The sequence below is a fragment of the Euprymna scolopes genome, chromosome 10, assembly GCF_053919585.1.
Source record: "Euprymna scolopes isolate OS-2025 chromosome 10, ASM5391958v1, whole genome shotgun sequence".
Classification (NCBI taxonomy): Eukaryota; Metazoa; Mollusca; class Cephalopoda; order Sepiida; family Sepiolidae; genus Euprymna; species Euprymna scolopes.
Genome location: NC_136491.1, coordinates 27,483,019 through 27,497,847, shown reverse-complemented (window position 1 = coordinate 27,497,847; position 14,829 = coordinate 27,483,019). Strand labels below are relative to the sequence as shown.

The 14,829-nt window shown below is 36.9% G+C and overlaps 1 protein-coding gene across 1 annotated transcript in view; it reads left to right on the top strand.

Moving 5' to 3' along the window:
* LOC145285890 (von Willebrand factor A domain-containing protein 3A-like) overlaps positions 1-14,829 on the top strand; it is a 333,383-nt gene that overhangs the window by 307,046 nt on the left and 11,508 nt on the right. Inside the window, exon 31 of the mRNA XM_080134354.1 lies at positions 10,882-10,979. Coding sequence (XP_079990480.1) covers positions 10,882-10,979 — 98 coding nt within the window. The remainder of the gene's footprint in view (positions 1-10,881; positions 10,980-14,829) is intronic.

The following is a 14,829-nucleotide window of genomic DNA, read 5'->3' as shown; positions in this document are numbered from 1 at the left end:
GGAGAGAAAAGTCCCTCCTAAAGAAAGTTCCGGCTCGAAATGAGGCTGAAGTACCCAGCAGTTTTCATTTTCTTTTCTTATTATTTCTTTTTATTATTTTGTTTTGTTTGTTGAATTTTAATGTACAATAAATTGACATGTGTATAACGCACATATATATGGCCGTGTTGTTCCACCATTTCATTGCCTGGTATTTCGTCAACCGTGAATCTGGTCGAAGTGTTCCACGACGGTGATACTGTTCAGAATCTGGGTAAAGTGCCACTTGGCCGTAATAATTTAACGGGCGGCACGTTACATTTTTTTTTTCATATGATACGGTTTCGGGGATAAATTCACTTTTGTGATTTCTCAACCTCGACGTATCGTCACAACCTATATATCTATAAAAGTGAAAGTGTCTGCCTGTCTGTGTATCTGTGTGTCTGTGTGTGTACATTTCCCTACGCAATAACTCTGTCAATTTTAAGTCTACAGACTCGAAATTTGATATACAGGGTACTGAGATTTTGGGAAAATCGATGTGATCCGTTTTTGGCCAGACATTTGGCGATTAAGGGGTCAAAGTTCAACGATTAGACTTTTGAGAACTCTACCAAACTCCTCCGACAATTTTCGGTCTAAACACTTGAAATTTTAGATATAGGTTCATTGGACATGGATCTAACTTAATATCTTGATTTAAGTCCAAAACAATAAATGTTAAGGGTTCATAATAGGGGTCAAAGTTAAAAAAATTTACTACTTTTTTTTCTTTTTTTTTTTTTGCTCAACATACATCTCCAAATACCCGGGCAACGCCGGGCACCCATGCTAGTATATATATAATATTGAATAATACATAGGAATAATTTGCCTGGTGGACTAATGCTCTAACGAACTGCAAGCACTTGTACCCCTTTGATGTAAATACCCCTGACAACCCCGACAAGCAGCTAAATCTCACCCCTTCACAGTAGAGATTCCTAGATGTAAGAGAGCCTTCTACTCCAGTAGTTTCTTCTCCAGAACCACTAGACTTTGGAATTCCCTTCCGGGTCCCTGCTTCCCCAACGATACTGACATGCAGAAGTTCAAGTGTAACGTGAACCGAAATCTTGCTGCCCAACTCCCTACATAGTACCCCTGTAACTTATGTCCCTGATAGTAGCCCCCTACATCAAAGTGGCAACGTGCCTTGTTTTGGGTGAAAATGTAATAAAAAAAAATGTGAAAAATAAAAAAAAATAAAAATTTGAAAAAAAATTTTTTTAAATAATGATGATAATGTCGTTCATCAAATTCCGTCTATGTTGGTTTACAATATCACATCAGCTGATATTTGGACTTGACGATAAATGCCCTGGAAAATTCACTTCTGATTAATGTTTAATTTTAAAATATGCAAACGAAGAAATGATTTGCAGCGATTTTAAATGTTAACTCTTCTTTTATCATAAATCAAACTCATTAATAAGAAAAAATAAAATGGTGGAGTACACCCGGGCTTGAACAGGGGATCATTCGATCTGTAGTCGAATGTGCTACCATTGAGCTATATCTCCAGATGACAAATCTATTATTTTTTTTTTTTTTTAAGAAAAAATGATTTGCTGAGATTTTATTATTTTCCTTGGACAGTGTAACATAAAATATTCCCCTGTCAAAATTCTTCTTTTTTTATCTATAAGAGAGAAAGACAATTTTTAGGATTGTTTTTTTTTTTTTGTTTTTTTGTTTTTTTTGAATACTTATCAGATGAATTTCTGTACAAAACATATCTAAGAACACTGCCACACATATATATTACCTTTGTGTGAAATTTGGAAAAGATAGGCCCAGCCATTTCGGAACCTATGAGGAAATGTTTTCTCAATCATTAAATCATTTCTCTCCGATAGGCTCATAAGAGTAGTGGTAGATGGACAAAAATCGGAGGCCTGCAATATAAATGCTGGAGTCCCTCAGCGGTCAATCCTGGGCCCAACTCTCTTCCTGATCTACATCAATGACCTCCCTAAACACATACTTAAATCATTCGTTGACATCTATGCTGATGACACGACCATCTACAGTAACACATCAAAGGCTGTAAATGACAAAGTTCTCTCTGATTCTCTCTCCTCTGATCTCGAGCGCGTGGTTCAGTGGGGGAAGATGTGGCTGGTTACCTTTAATGCATCCAAAACCAAACTCCTATCCTTGCATCATCAGCGCTCTGATCCCCAGCTGGCATCAATTGTGATGGATGGCTCTCGTCTGGGTGAGGCCCCGTGTTTTGACAAGCTTCTGGGTTTGACCTTTACTCCTGATCTGAAATGGAACACGTACATCAAGTCTGTTGCCAAGGTCGCTGGAAAGATGGTGGGATCCTTCTACCGCTCCAGAAGATATCTCACTACTGATGCAATTCTCTATCTATACAAAAGCCAAGTTTTTTTTTTTTTTTTTTTTTTTTTTTTTTTACAAAGGCATCACCACATTATCAAGGCCCAGAGGCCACTCAAGGATAAGGGTTAAAGAGTGTACAGTAGAAATTGGTCAATATAGTAATCATTAGTAATGAAAATTTGGTAAGTTTAATAACTTATATGGAACGGCTCATCAAGAATTTATTTACTTTAGACTTGAACACAACCATATTGTAGTCAGCCGGAAAGCAGGAAAACGGAAGACAATTCCACAGGCGTGCAGTTCTAAGAAAGAAGCTTTGTTCATGGAATCTACGTTTAGGTTTAGGCACAGATAAAGAGTGGGGGAAATTATTGATAGTGTTTACAGCTAGACGAGTGTTTCTTGTGAAAGTTTGGCGAGGGGGGGACCATAGATTGAAGCTCAGTTGAACACTTTCCATGAAAATAACGATACATCAGAGACAAACTTGCAACATCTCTTCTGTGAGATAGAGGTTGCAAGGAGGAGAAAAGGACATCTCCTACGAGGCTACGAAGTCTATTTTGAACTCTATCAAGGCAGGACAAGTCCTTTCTAGCAGCTCCTGCCCAGATGTGGCAACAGTATTCCATCCTTGGACGTACCTGGCTCTTATATAGGTAGAGAATAGCATCAGCAGTGAGATATCTACTGGATCGATAGAAAGATCCCACCATTTTTCCAGCGGCCTTGGCAACAGATTTGATATACGTGTTCCATTTAAGATCAGGAGTAATGGTCAAGCCCAGAAGCTTGTCAAAACTTGAGGCCTCCTGAAGACGAGAGCCATTCATTTCAATTGATGACAAATGTGAATTAGAATGTTGATGATGTAAAGAGAGAAGCTTGGTTTTAGATGCATTAAAAGTAACCAGCCACTCCTTTCCCCATTGTACTACGTGCTCAAGATCAGAGGAGAGAGAATTGGAGAGAACTTGGTCGTTTACTGTCTTAGATGTGGTACCATAAATGGTAGTGTCGTCAGCATAAATGTCTACAAATGATGTAAGGATATGATTTGGAAGATCATTAATGTAGATCAGGAAAAGAGTTGGGCCCAGGATGGATCCCTGAGGGACACCAGCATTAATACTGTGAGCTTCTGATTTTTGCCCCTCAACTACTACTCTTATGAACCTATCAGAAAGAAATGATTTAATAATTGAGAAGACTTTTCCAGCTATACCATAGCTAGCGATCTTATGAAGTAAACCTTTATGCCATACATATGCAGGATGGAGTACTGCTGCCACATCTGGGCAGGAGCTGCTAAAAACAGCCTATCCTGCCTTGACAGAGTACAAAATAGACTTTGTGGCTTAGTGGGGGATGCCCTTTTCTCTACCCTGCAACCTCTCTCCCACAGAAGAGACGTTGCGAGTCTATCCTTGTTTTATCGTTATTTCCATGGCAGGTGCTCCTCTGAACTCCAATCTCTGGCCCCCCCTCGCCAATCTTTCACGAAAAACACCTGTCTAGTTGAATCCACTGTCAAAAGTTTCCTCCACTCCTTTATCCGTGCCTAAATCAAAACGCGGATTCCATGAACAAAGCTTCTTTCTTAGAACTGCACGCCTGTGGAACTCTGTTCCGTCTGCCTGCTTCCCACCGGACTACAACTTGGATGTGTTCAAGTCCAACGTTAACAAATTCCTAATGAACCGCCCCCTTAAGTAAACACTTCATCAAATCTCCACACTAACGTAATGTACTTGCAATAACCCTTATCCCTGAGTGGCTTCCGGGCCTTGATAAGTGGTGATCACTGTGTAAAAAAAAAAAGGGAACTCACACAAACACAAACTGACTTTTATATAAGAAGTAGAGAATCATATATTTTATGAAAAATAGAAAGTTTCAAATTTAATATCCTAGCGATTTTCAAAAACGTCATTTTATGAAATTTAACTTTGAATCGTGTTAACATACACGCGCACTAAGTTTTTTTTTTTTTGTTTTCTTTTTTACATCTATTGTTACCGTTTAAAATGACTTTATCTAGATTTTTTTTTTTTTTCTAATAACATTTTTGGGCCAAGATCATAGTGAAGCATCTGTTCTGATCCTGCACTTCACCTTTTCTGTCCTCGGTCGATGGAAGAGAAATCCTTCATGACTGAGACAATTTAAATTTTTGTTCCTATCTAGAGTGCCCCTTTTTGCGGAGTTGGACTTTTCCTACATTAAAAACCGACCTTGTGTCTAACTCTGCCCTCGTAGAGAGGCAAGTAAATAGGAACATTTTAAATAAGTGGACCAAAAACCGAAACTAAAGAAGTCACCAAAATACTTCAAATTGAAGTTTCACAGAATTTAAGTTTAGTAGTTTTTTTTTTGTTGTTGTTTTTTATTTTATTTTATTTATTTATTATTATTATTATTTTTTTTTTTTTTTTGCTAATGAATTACAACTTATCAAGACAAAAAGTCACTCGAAGATCAGGTGTATACAATAAAAAGATTGAAAGTTGAATTATGAAGAATATTTGAATGATTGAAAATGATAAATGGAATGAACAGTCTTAAGATTCGATTCGCATCATTCTCATATCATTTCTCTCCATGCAACGCATGTCTTCAATCTTTACTGGCCAGGTTTCACTTTCAGACATTATTATACTACGTGCACGTGCTCGACGTTGTTAACTGACAAAAAGAAAATCAGCCGATCAATGCGAATGCGCATTCATTACTTCTTTTAAAACTGTTCTCTGGAACGATTTTCTTTCTTTCTTTTTTTTTTTTTCTTTTTCTTTTTTTTTTTTTTTTTTTTTTTTTTTCACCATAAAATTCTGATCATTTACTCTCAGTCCGAAGTACATTTTCCTTTTTCGTCCCAACCCAAAATACACGCCTCTTTGATTTTTTTTTTTTTTTTTTACTTCGAAGTTAATTATACACTGCAGATAGTTCTTTCAGGAGGACTGTTATTTGTGGCATTAACATTTTAATACTTGAACTCATTACCTCTATCTTAGTGGATATAATAATAGATCAAATTTATTCAACTAACTGATGGTGTTGCGTTCAATATCAGGTCAGCCAGTAGAAGTCACATAGTCCATTTGAACAGAACAAACACGAAGTTGAATTAGAAAAATTAGGCAATATATTATGTGATGATAAGTCCACTATCCTCTCCCTTAAATCAGGAATTTGGTTTTAAAATCTAAGAATACTAGCGGGATGAGGAGGGGGGGGGGCTTTGCCCGGGCGTAAAATACGCTTAAATATGATATTTTAATTTGTCCAGATTTCGTATATATTTCAAAAGTACAAAAAAAAAAAAAAAAAAAAAGTATTTCGGTGCTAAAAGAAAGGCCCGTAAAAAAATCCAATCATTTGAGGTCCTTAGCACCGCTCTGCGACTTTTAGTTTCGGAGAAGACAGAGTTTGAAAATATCGAGACAGACAGACAGACATATAGCCTTTTATATATTAGATTATCAAATACAAGTTGTTGTATAATACCCGGAAGGAAGACTTACATCCTGTTGCTAAAGCTGATGGAGAAATGGTTGGATCATTCTACTGCTCCAGAAAATACCTGATTCCTAATGCATAAAAGTCATAGTAAAATGAGGAGATGCCACTTCGATCACTCTTTCTTGATAGCTTCACAATTTAATAATCTCTTCTGTTCCTATAACAGACCTTTCTCATATACATTATATTTCTCTTTCTCTATCCGTTAATTCCATTTTTTTTCTGGGAAACAACTGGGCCAATCTGTCTGAGATTTCGTATGGACCTTTGTTATGACAAGGTTCAGCGAACTAAGTATTATGGTATCCATTCGATGCACAGTTAGGGATTAATACGTATTAATAGGGATTAGTCACCACAATTCCACATTTACTCTAGAAGTTTTTTTTTTTTTCAGAAACAACTGGGCCGATATGACTGAAAGTTTGCATGGACATTTGTTATAACCAGGTGCAGTGAAATACGTTTTACAGTACCCCTTTCGATGCACAGTTAGGCATTAATAGGGGTTAGTATTTAATGCAAAAGTAAGCACAGATTTAACCATATCCAACCGTCAGATGGTGCTACCAGATCAGGCTGTTTGAAGATATTGGTTTCCTGAGACAAAATGCACCTAACATTGATGCTTTTTGTTTTTCTACTTCCTTTTGCAAAACTTTTTTAGTTTCTGCAAAAACCAAAACCAAAAACAACAGCCCGCCTTTTCCCCCTTTTCCTTCTTCCTATTTCCCCTTTCTCTTTTCATTTCTCCCACTCCGTGAGTGGTTTCCTAACTTAAAATGTACCAAACATTAATACTGTAACCCTTTTCCCTCTCCCATTGCAAAACTCATTCATGTTCTGCATGGCAGGGAACAAAACAATAAAATCCACTATAAAATCAAACACTACAAACTAGTGATTAAAGAATCTGGCATCAATTGAAATGGAGGGCTCTCGTCTTTGGAAAAGCCTCATGTTTTGACAAACTTCTGGGCTTGACCTTTACTCCTGATCTGAAATGGAGCACGTACATCAAATCTGTTGCCAAGGTCTCTGGAAAAATGGTGGTATCGTTCTGCCGCTCCAGTAGATATTTCACTACTGATGCAATTCTCTATCTATATAAAAGCCAAGTTCGCCCAAGGATGGAGTATTGTTGCCACATCTGGGCAGGAGCTGCTAGAAGCAGCTTATCCTGTCTTGACAGAGTACAAAATAGACTTCGTAGCTTAGTGGGGGGAATGCCCTTTTCTCTTCCCTGCAACCTCTTTCCCACAGAAGGGATGTTGCGAGCCTGTCTTTGTTTTATCATTATTTCCATGGCGAGTGCTCTTCTGAGCTCCAATCTCTGGTCCCCCCCTCGCCAAACTTTCGTGAAAAACACCCGTCTAGTTGAAACCACTGTCAATAATTTTCCCCACTCTTTGACTGTGCCTAAATCAAAACGTAGATTCCATGAACAAAGCTTCTTTCTTAGAACTGCCCGCCTGTGGAACTCTTCTGTTTGCCTGCTTCCCAGCTGACTACAACTTGGTTGTCTTAAAGTCCAACATAAACAAATTCCTGATGAACCGCCCCCTTAAGTAATCCAATCTACCAAATTTCTATTGATAATGATTACTACAATATTATTCCATTGATTACTGTTCACTCAATAACCCTTAGGAGGCACCACTTATCAAGGCCCGGAGGCCACTCGAGGATAAGAAAAAAAATTTTTTTTTTTAATAACTAGATGCAACATGAATACTATTTCGAAAATCACTGGATTCGGCATTAAATAACTCGAAAAGGGTTGATATGCCATAAAATCAACCGTCAACTTGGCATAAAGCATGCATTCTAAGTCAATGGGCAATAACTTTTGCCCCCTTTTGTAATAGACTAAAAAAGCGTAGTAAAAGAATATATTTTTGGTAATTTTATTCATTTTAATCTCATGTTAACTTCAGTTGCTATGTATGAATCGACTATATGCTAAGATCAAGTTGTTCTTCTTCACAGTGGACATTGCTTTAACATTGAGGACTTTTAGAAATTATTTAGTACTAGCCGGGGGGGGGGGGTAATGAAGTCCCAGTGTTGCCCGGTCGTTTTTTCACCGTGCTATCAGATCAGGCTGTCTGAAGATACTGACTTCCTCACCTTAAAATACACCAAACATTGATGTTATTGTTTTTTTTCCTTTTTCTTTGCAAAACTCAATCATGTTCTGCAAAGTCTAAAACAAAAGCAAGAATTTTCCTGTATAAAAACAACCAAATCAAACACCATGAATAAATATTTGAAGATATAAAGATTTTGAAGCATAAATTTTTTTTATCGAAATCACCAGATTTGGCATTTATAAGGAGAATAGAAAGTAGACCTAATGTTTACTTTCGGCAACCTCGTTTCTCTTATTTTATCCTTTAGTTCTCATAGTCCATGAGCGATGTTTCTGACAAAGGAGGAAAAATTGCTGTTTTCTAGGTCAGAATTTATCCATCTAATAATAATAATCTTAATACTTATTGTTAGTTAATTCTTGACCTTTTTTTAGCTCTCTTACATCAAATGACTTCTTGCTTTGTCTGGAGCGATTTCCTTAAAAAAAAATAATAAGCAAAAAAGGTTTGATATGCCATAAAACAAAACAATCACTCTGAATAAATATTTGAAGACATAAATAATTTGAAGCATAAAAACTTTGGCGCTTCTACAGAATTGGGATGAGATTTTCAGAAATTGTAAAACTGAATTTCACATACAAACAATGGTATCTACGTATTCCTTATATTTTTAAGATGCTTATATCCAAAAATTACGAAAATTGATAACGTAGAAATTTTTTTATTAAATAAAATAAAAAATAGAATTTGATGACAACGATTGTAAAACACAGGAGAGCTCAACAGGGAGGTAATTTTCCATTCAAATTAAACAAAACTGGTGGCAATTTTTCACCTGTTAACACGATTAAAGTTGTTTTTTGTTTAATAATTCAGTAATATTAAAGTAATTTCGACTGCATAATTTGGAAGCTACCATTGTAACTTATTAGAATTGACAAAAAAATCAGTTGAAACCATTGATTTTATCTGAAAACTCAATTTATCATCCACAAAATATTGTCCCAATTCTGTAGAAGCATTAAAACTTTAATCAAAATGACCAGTTTATTTTACTTTAAATAAACCAAAAAAGGTCCATATGCGATAAAACAAAACAACTAGACCAAACTTCTAAACTCCATACATAGTTGTCCAAAAGATTAGGATCTGTGGAGCTACGAGACCAAATATTACATGCTCATTAGGCAATTTTCTTCTATCTTTTCTGGTGCAAAAGGACTCATAACTACAGAACAGATACTACACTCTGAACCTAGCCTGTGCCAGTATGCCTTATGTCAGACGTCTTTGTGTACATCATTCCAGATTGATCCCTCTGACATACAGTGTAGTTTTACGATCAAGCTCGGGGGGATCTTCTAGAATTGCTGTATTTCCCCGGATAAATTTATATGTTCTAATACTATTTTAAAAATATATCTTACATTTTCATGATGGTGACACTTTTCCATCTTAATTTTTTATGAGCTTGGTAAACGAAAGATCAAGCATCTTTTTTTAATTTTTTTTTTAATTCAATCTTCACCCCAAAGAGGCACAGTGCCACTTTGAAGTAGGGGGCTACTATCAGGGACATAAGTTGAAGGGATATTATGAAGGGAGTTGAGCAGCAAGATGTCTGTTCACATTACAATTGAACTTCTGCATGTCAGTACAGTTGGGAAAGCAAAATTCCGGAAGGGAGTTCCAAAGTCTAGCAGTTCTGAGGAAGAAACTATTGGAGTAGAAGGCTTTCTTACATCTAGAGATCTCTACTGTGTAGGGGTGGGATTTAGCTGCTTGTCGGGTTTGTCGAGGGTATCCGCTTCGAGGGGGTACAAGTGCTTGTAGTTCATCAGAGCGTTCACCATTAAAAATACTTGTAAAACAGGCAAAGGGATGCAACATTTCGTCGGTGGGACAAAGGTTGAAGCTTAGATGACAGTTCAGGACCAATCAGATTGGCAACTCTCTTTTGAACCGTGTCCAGGAGTGAGAGACTAGTAGCAGATGCACTAGCCCAAATATGACAACAATACTCCATACATGGGCGAATGGTAGCCTTATAGAGGTACAGGATACTTTCAGGCGTGAGTAGATTTCTAGCACGGTAGAGAGAGCCCATCTTCGCAGTGGCCCTGGCAATTCTCTCAATGTATCTATTCCAACTCATGTTCCCTGTGAACGTTAGGCCGAGGAATTTAAAAGAAGTACTTTCAGGTAATGTGTCTTTGGCCATTGCTATTATTGGTAGAGAAAGTTTCTTGTAATTATTGAAGATAATGAGCTTTAGTCTTGGCAGCATTGAATGAGATCATCTATTTTTGTCCCTATTCCACTACAGATTGGAGGTCTTCCGCAAGTGTTTCTGACATTTCTTTAGATTTGTGTTCATTTGTTTTCCCCTCATGCCTGTTATAGACCGTGATGTAATTAGCAAATATGTCCATCTCAGAGACAATTTTATCAGCAAAGTCATTTATGGATATTAGGAATAATAAAGGTCCAAGGATAGACTCCTGAGGTACTCGCATTTATATCCTATTATTTAGATGTACGACCATCGAGGACAACCTGGATTCTTCTCTTACTTAAGAAGGATTTAATTATGATAAGTATTCGTTCAGTGATATCATATGATCTGATTTTCCTGAGAAGACCATCGTGCCATACTCTGTCATAAATGGTTTTATTTCTAAATTGTTATATTTCTTTACAGTCATGTTGGTTTCGTCCTGCCATTACTGGGGGATCATCTTTAACTGAGAAATTAACGCTTCTAATTCTCAATCATGATTTCAATATAATCAATGTAATCAATATAATCAATCACACAATATAATTCATTTAAAATAATCTTTATTTTCTTAAACTAACCCATTCTTTTTCCTCCATTTTGTTCCAGTATCCTCACCTTCCTGAGTTCGAAGGAGATGACCTTCGAAGGCTGATGAAAGAAATTCAGTTGGCTCGGATTTTCTTATCACAATCAATAGCTTACAGGTAAGAGAAACAGGCAACGTTTGATCAGGTTGAACTTGAAACCAGGTGAAACGATAACGTTGTCGCCCTAAAGAAAACAACATTGCAACTTTGTTTTAAAATTTTTATTGAAATAAAAAATCAATTCATGTAACTTAATTATGTAGTAGAGCTGACATTTATTCAATGTACCAGCTTTCAGCCTCAATCACTACCTCCAAGCAGGGTCTGGAACTAGGAGCATGCTTTTTCCACGAGCACCAGTGGGAGCTCGGCAAATACTTGGCAGATCAGGCTGGCTCTGGTGTGGTGGGAGATTATGTTAGTGATGTTCTTGACATATGACCAAATAAATTAGCCCACCGGGTTCAGGTTGGCGGAGGAGGGGGGCAGTGAGAAAACATCTTTCTACTCATCTCCCTTCATAATGCCCCTGCTAATTAAGTCCCTGATAATAGCCCCCTGCTTCAAAGTGGCACTGTGCCTTGTTTGGGGTGAAAATTTAATTAAAAAAAAAAAATTTTTTTTTAAAGGGTAAAACATTGTAGCACTCGTTCTGAAACCAAGCCTGGGTCTCTTTAGACGTGAGCCAGTGCTGAGTTCTGCTGCCACACCCAGGGTCTACTAGCGGCCACCTGATTGCACCTGGGGAACACCATACTCTTTAGCACATCCAGGTACACTTTGGTGCTGACTTTCAAGCCGACTTCAAAGATGTGAGGTGGCATGATGTGGTCCTCACTTGAAACCATACCAAAGACCGTAACCGTGGCTGGAAACTTTGTTTTCATCACCCTGGGCACGGTTATCATCAAGCGGAAATGGAATCATGTCTTTTCTAGAGCGATAATTTTATTGTTCCACCCTGTAATGGAAAGGAAACTTATATAACACGTTGTTTTTATAATATTTTTTTATACTGATGATTCCCCCGTTTCGCTATTTCCGATTAAACTAGATTGTGCACTGATTGATTTTTCCGATTCCCACTCATCATTAAAGTTGTTGTGTTTTTTTTTACATTAATAGGTTACACAATTCAACAGATATGTTAGTAGTCTGTGTCTCTCTCTGTTGAAGGATAACATAGGCATCACCACTTATCAAGGCCAAGAGGCCACTCAAGGATAAGGGTTAAAGAGTATACAGTAGACATTGGACAATATAGTAATCATTAGTAATGAAAATTTGGTAAATTTGATAACCTATATAGAACGGCTCATCAAGAACTTATTTACGTTAGACTTGAACACAACCATATTGTAGTCAGCTGGAAAGCAGGAAAACGGAAGATAATTCCACAGGCGTGCAGTTCTAAGAAAGAAGCTTTGTTCATGGAATCTACGTTTAGGTTTAGGCACAGATAAAGAGTGGGGGGAATTATTGATAGTGTGTACAGCTAGACGAGTGTTTCTTGTGAAAGTTTGGCGAGGGGGGACCATAGATTGAAGCTCAGTTGAACACCTTCCATGAAAATAACGATACATCAGAGACAAACTCGCAACATCTCTTCTGTGAGATAGAGGTTGTAAGGAAGAGAAAAGGACATCTCCTACGAGGCTACAAAGTCTATTTTGAACTCTATCAAGGCAGGACAAGTCCTTTCTAGCAGCTCCTGCCCAGATGTGGCAACAATATTCCATCCTTGGACGTACCTGGCTCTTATATAGATAGAGAATAGCATCAGCAGTTAAAAAAAAAATTGTAATCCATGAGAGCGGTCAGAGACCATCAAACAGTCAACATGACCTTCTTTTGGTGCAACTCTGGCTTCAGGAAGTGTCGTCGAGCTTCATTAGACTCTAACCACTTAGCTGAGTGTCACTGGTTGTTGTAAAGAACTCACTTTTCATCGCAAGTCAAAACCCAGTTGAAAAACGGGTCGTTCTTATTGCATAAAAGAAGGGAAGATGACACCTCATAATGGCGTTATTTTGATTGTTCTTCAATTCGTGAAGCACTCATTTATCAAGTTTTTTTGCCTTTCCAATCTCTCTTAAGTGGTTGGAAATCGTTGTATACGTTACATCTAATTTAGAAGCAAGTTTTTCAACAGTTATGTGTGGATTGGCTTCACCTAAGGTGCTTAATTGATCGTTGTCAATATCCGATGGCCGACCACGATGTTCATAATCTTCAAGGCTCTCGTCATTGCCACAAAATTTCTTAAACCACCATTGTGCTGTGTGTTCAGTAGTGGTTCCTGAGCCAAAGGCTTCGTTGATATCGCAAGCTGTTTCGGCAACTTTTTGGCCGAGCTTGAATTGAAATAAAAAAAATTGTGCGAATTTGCTTTTTTCTATCTTGTATTCAATGTTCCGAAAAGAAGGCACAATTGTTTTAAAACGATTTACATTTAAACTATTAGATAGCGCGAAAAACGCTCTTTAAAATAATATATAAAGTAAAGGTATTATAACGAAAACTTATTTGAAAGTATATCAGTTGAAATCAAAATTAAAAATTTCGCAAGGACTTTCATTACATCTACTTTATAACTTTATAAAAAATAGTGTTTGATTATTTTACTTTACGGCATATCAACCCTTTTCAAGTTATTTAATGTCGGATTCAATAATTTTTGAAAAAGTTTTTATGCTTCAAGTTCTTTATATTTTTAAATATTTATTCATGGTGTTTAGTTTGGTTTGTTTTCGTTTACTTTTTGTTTATTGCAGGGAGGGGGTTATAGAAAAATTGTTGTTTTTTGTTTTTGACTGTGCAGAACATGATTGAGTTCTGCAAAGGGAAATAAAAAAAACAATAACATCAACGTTTGGTGCATTTTAGGTCAGAAAGCCAGTATCTTCAGACAGCCTGATCTGGTAGCACCGAGTATAAAAATAGAGATGAACACTGCTAAGATTATATTGGTAGGAATTTATGATTTTATAAAAAAAAAATGATCTTGTTTCAATCAATAATTTTATCAATACTTGCCAATTAACTGATGCATTGCAAGTTAAAAGACTGTCATTAATTGTTTTTGTCTTTTTAATTTTCTTATCAGTTTGTTCCAGCTGGGGATGGAGCACTCTCTCTCGGATGCAAAATATTCACCCTCTAACTCAGATATTCCAACTGAGAGACATTTTTAAGATTCTGACTGTCTCTTTAAATGTAATTGCTTGAATCTCTCTTGCACTTGGTTTACCGGGTATATTTGCCAGGTAGTGTTTGAAGTCATTTTTCATGAGTCCAGTTGCTCTTATAATAGCTTGAATGATAGAAATCTTCCTAAGATTCCAGTTTCTTTTCATGTCGTACATAAGACCTTGGTATTTCGTTATCTTTTCCATCCCAGCTCTTTTTAATCAAGCATCATTGGAGGACACTGACTTCTACTAGGGTTGCTTCTTTCTCCTTCTTGTCCCATATCCCTATGTCAGGTTTTAGTACTGAATGCCAACATGGCTGATGGGAATGAGTGGTTTTAATTTACGATTGTTTTGTTTATAGTAAGTCGTGTGAGCTAACTCGTAAACCAGTTCCCACCGCACGTCATAAAATATAGCTTACGATAGGTCATACCAATAAAAAACGTCAATCATATGAATCGAAACAGAACTTTTCACTGTTTGAATATTCGCGTTTTCTGTTTACTAATGTTTATAAACTGTTGGATGTTTAATCAAATCTAATATAAAAAACGGCTGTCTGTCTGTCGGTCGGTCTGTCTGTCTCCATATTTTCAAACTCTACTCTATCTCCTCCGAAACTAAAAGTTGCAGAGTGGTGCTAGGGGGCTCACATGATTGGAATTTTTATGGGCCGTTCTTTTATGGGTCTTTAGCCGGTTAAAATAGTTTTTAAGGGGTCAAAAATGGGGTCAAAATTAAAAAAATCGTTAAACATTTTGTACATTTATCTT